The 3,762-nt window shown below is 29.3% G+C and overlaps 1 protein-coding gene across 1 annotated transcript; it reads left to right on the top strand.

The window, feature by feature from the left end:
* Positions 1–700: 700 nt before the first annotated feature.
* LOC105626679 (tRNA (uracil-5-)-methyltransferase homolog A-like) lies at positions 701–3,003 on the top strand. Its single transcript, XM_012207974.1, has 8 exons — positions 701–994; positions 1,064–1,225; positions 1,386–1,578; positions 1,657–1,784; positions 1,885–2,135; positions 2,192–2,426; positions 2,499–2,691; positions 2,768–3,003. Exons 1-8 carry the CDS (start codon positions 701–703, stop codon positions 3,001–3,003), a joined length of 1,692 nt encoding a protein of 563 aa, XP_012063364.1.
* The last annotated feature ends 759 nt before the right edge of the window (positions 3,004–3,762 follow it).

Genomic DNA, 3,762 nt, shown 5'->3' with positions numbered 1-3,762 from the left:
AAACACCTAATTTTTGCATTGAAACTTATAATTGCATTTTAAATACTTAAAGTACTTATACAAAAAAAGTTTAGATTAATTTTGTCATTATATGCTTTTCAAATTTTAATATTGTAATAAGAAAATAATAACAAATAAAGCAAATAAGCTGTGTTTAATAAAAATAAAATGTGTTTAATAAAAATAAAATGCTTGAAATACAACTTAATTCAGATGTATATAGCTTATTTAAAATATAAATATTAACACATTTGTAAAAATATAATATAACTTTAATGTTAATAGTTTTAAACGAAATAAACATCACACGCATGTAATATTGCAGAGATGAATATTTCTGATGCACAATTGAATATAGCACGATTATATTATATAAACCAAGTATCATTTGGATTTATCATTTGAAGTTGAAAAGTGGACATATTACCCTCAGAAAAGTATACGTATTACTCTCTATGTAGTTTACATCCACTTTGTCAGAGGGCAGTAGTGTGCGGCAGCATTTTGCGATTACAGGTTTTGAGTCGTCATGTCCTCTCTCAGAAGTTTCTCTCTGATACTATACCTTAATTATTTCTTTTGTTAGGATTTAGGTGGATTTGGGATCAGTCGGATGATCGACTCAGGTTAGGAGTCAGATAGTCTCACGAAAAAGATCTGGCTGATTGATTTCAGATTTTTCTCTGCTAACACAAATGCTATGGAGACCTCTAATGTTATCGAGAATGAGAAAAATCCGTATGCTTATCTTGATAGAGATCATTTCACGTCTGAGAAGTACAAAATTGAAGTGCGCGGTTTACCAAAATATTATGGAATTGGTGAATTCAAAAAGCTTCTCAATGACAAACTAGATTTGCAATCATGTAAAGTAAAGCCACCCAGGAAAGGCAGCAGTTGGTTGTATGTATGTTTCAGAAGTGAGGAATGTCGTCAACGAGCAATAACCTCTATAAATGGGATTTTGTGGAAAAATAATAAACTTACTGCACAGGTATTCGTAGTCTTCTGTTATTTCTAAAATTAAATATACAATTCAGTTCTTGCTTTTTCTTTGACATAGGTGGCTAAACCAGCTCCAGATCCTTTTGTGAAAAGAAAACTGGAAGAAGAGTCTAGTTTAAACAAACGTTTAAAGACTGACACTGATAATTCAAATTGTTCCCCTATGGATAGAATCAAATTTATTACTACTCCTTTATGGAACATGCCATATTCAGATCAAGTAAGGGATTATACTATGTCCTTGTAAAAAATATTAATCTCTAAATATTGTTAAATCAAAATTTGTTCTAACTGAATATGGCCTTCTTTAATTAATTATGTTGAACATTTCTTGTTTGATTTTCACATTTATTATTATTAAATCTATTATACATTTTCAGCTGGAATTCAAGCAGAAGGAGATGAAATCTATTCTAATAAAAATTGGTCAGCAAATGCTTACCGAAAGTAAAACATTGACAGAATGGATTAATTCCCAAAAAAAATTATATGATGGGTTGCCATGCAAACTACAAAATATTCTTTCAGCGGATGTTACTGAAGCATATAGAAATAAATGCGAGTTTACAGTTGGTGATTATTTCTTATAGATTTATATGAGGATATAAAAATTTAACCAAGTTTAATTTACATTTTTCTTTCTTATTACAGGTAAAGACAGCGAACAGAGCAAAATTATGATTGGTTTCAGACTCTCAACTTATGCTTCAGGTTCTACAGCAGTTGGACCTATTGATGATCTTTGTCACATTCCAGAAAATATGAAAATTGCTATAAAGGTAAAATTTAATTTTTAATTTTTTGTTTAATTTAATTTTAAATGTGATAGAGATGAAGATAGATTTAAGATTTAAAAAAAATTTGTATGTTATATTTCAGATATTGGAAACATTTATACGTGAATCAAACTTAGAACCTTTTAATCCAGTTGATCATAGTGGATATTGGAGGCAAGTTACTGCTCGAACCACTCGTGCCAATCATCTGATGTTGATAGTCGGAATACATCCTCAGACCCTAAATAATAATGAATTAGATATGTTAAAATCACAGCTGAAAATATTTTTCGAAACTGGAAAAGGTGTTGATGCACATGTTACTTCATTGTATTTTCAAACAATAGATAAGAAGTAAGTATATTATATATTTTTAATATACAGAAATATTACATATTTTTAATTTACAGAAGTATAGGTGGTGAAAGTAGTGATACCTTATATCATATTAATGGAACAGAATATATAGAAGAAACATTACTCGGAATGAAGTTCCGAGTTTCACCTCAAGCATTTTTTCAAGTCAATACATTAGGAGCAGAAGTCCTATATAAGGCGGCAATTGATCTTGCTGAACCCACGATGGATACGACGCTACTTGACGTATGTTGCGGTACTGGAACTATAGGTCTCTGCTTTTCGAAGGTATGATAAATTCAGGCAATTAATTATCATTACATTATTTCCGAAAAGATATTACAATGTTTATTGTTATAGTATTGCGGCGAAGTGTTAGGAGTGGAAATTATTCCTGACGCTATACAAGACGCGAAAGAAAACGCTATCAAGAATGAAATTAAGAATTGCGAATTTTTTGTTGGGAAGGCGGAAGACATTTTATTGCCTGTTATTCAGAGAACAACGAAATCCAATATCACTGCTATTGTGGACCCTCCACGAGCTGGCTTGCGTAAGTTACATTATACATAATATTCACACGATATTATAAGGAAATAGTATAACTTACCTGTATATTGTTTTTCTAGATCAAAAGGCTCTACTGACACTGCGTAAGTCAAAAAAGTTGAATAGACTGGTGTACATATCATGTGATCCTCGTGCTGCCATGAGAAATTTAATTGACTTAGCACGACCTAGTTCCAAGCAATATCTTGGTGAACCTTTGGTACCGATAAAGGCTATTGCGGTTGACATGTTTCCTCATACTAAGCATTGCGAATTAATATTATGCCTTGAAAGGCTATCGAAGGCGATGAAATGAAACAAATAAATCATTAAAAAAACAGTAAAAAACATTTAAACATATTTACATTGTTCTTCCATTGTATACATACATGTATATAATATGTATATATTTATACAGAGTGAATACTAAGTCACTCTAAGAAAAAAATTTTAAGGAGTGATTTCTTACACAAATTCAAGATGAAAATCTTGAAAATTTCAAAAACGCCTGAGTTATTTTGATGAAACTTCAAACATACAAAATTTCATCAAAATAACGAATGATTTTCGAAATCTTTCGAAAAAATGAAATTTTTGCTTAAATTTTAATATCTTTGAAACTATGCCTTTGAAACTATTTCGAACATATGATCATATGAAGTTTTTGTCTTGAATTTGTGTGAGGAATCACACCTTAAAATTTTTAGAATGCTTAGTATTCATCTTGTGTATGTATATTAAAGTTTTTTTCAGAAGGTGGACACAAATAGAAAATTGACAAATTTTATCAACTTTACATTTATGACAAAAAGGAACAATTTTACTTTTTTTTTAAAAGAAATGTCAATAATAATGCTTATCCATCTCCTTGAGTATGTTATGTAATTTATATCTGTGAATATTTTATTTAATATTATAATAATAACGATAATGTAATTTAAAATGAATATAGTTTTAAAAGAATTCAAATATTTCTATGTTAACAAAGAAAAAAGAACAAAGCTCATTAATTGCTGTAGTAAAAAAAACAAAAGACAAATAAAATACATTTATTATCTAATAAGAGAATATACAT

Source organism: Atta cephalotes (assembly GCF_000143395.1).
Source record: "Atta cephalotes unplaced genomic scaffold scaffold00006, whole genome shotgun sequence".
NCBI classification, from domain to species: domain Eukaryota; kingdom Metazoa; phylum Arthropoda; class Insecta; order Hymenoptera; family Formicidae; genus Atta; species Atta cephalotes.
This window is presented reverse-complemented; position numbering and strand designations above follow the sequence as displayed.

Bases quoted from the DNA above. Each gene is read 5' to 3' on its own strand.
- LOC105626679 (XM_012207974.1), top strand. From the start codon at position 701: ATGGAGACCTCTAATGTTATCGAGAATGAGAAAAATCCGTATGCTTAT. The intron at 995-1,063 runs GTATTCGTAGTC...TCTTTGACATAG, and splicing joins ATAATAAACTTACTGCACAG to GTGGCTAAACCAGCTCCAGA. The intron at 2,136-2,191 runs GTAAGTATATTA...TTTAATTTACAG, and splicing joins TTTCAAACAATAGATAAGAA to AAGTATAGGTGGTGAAAGTA.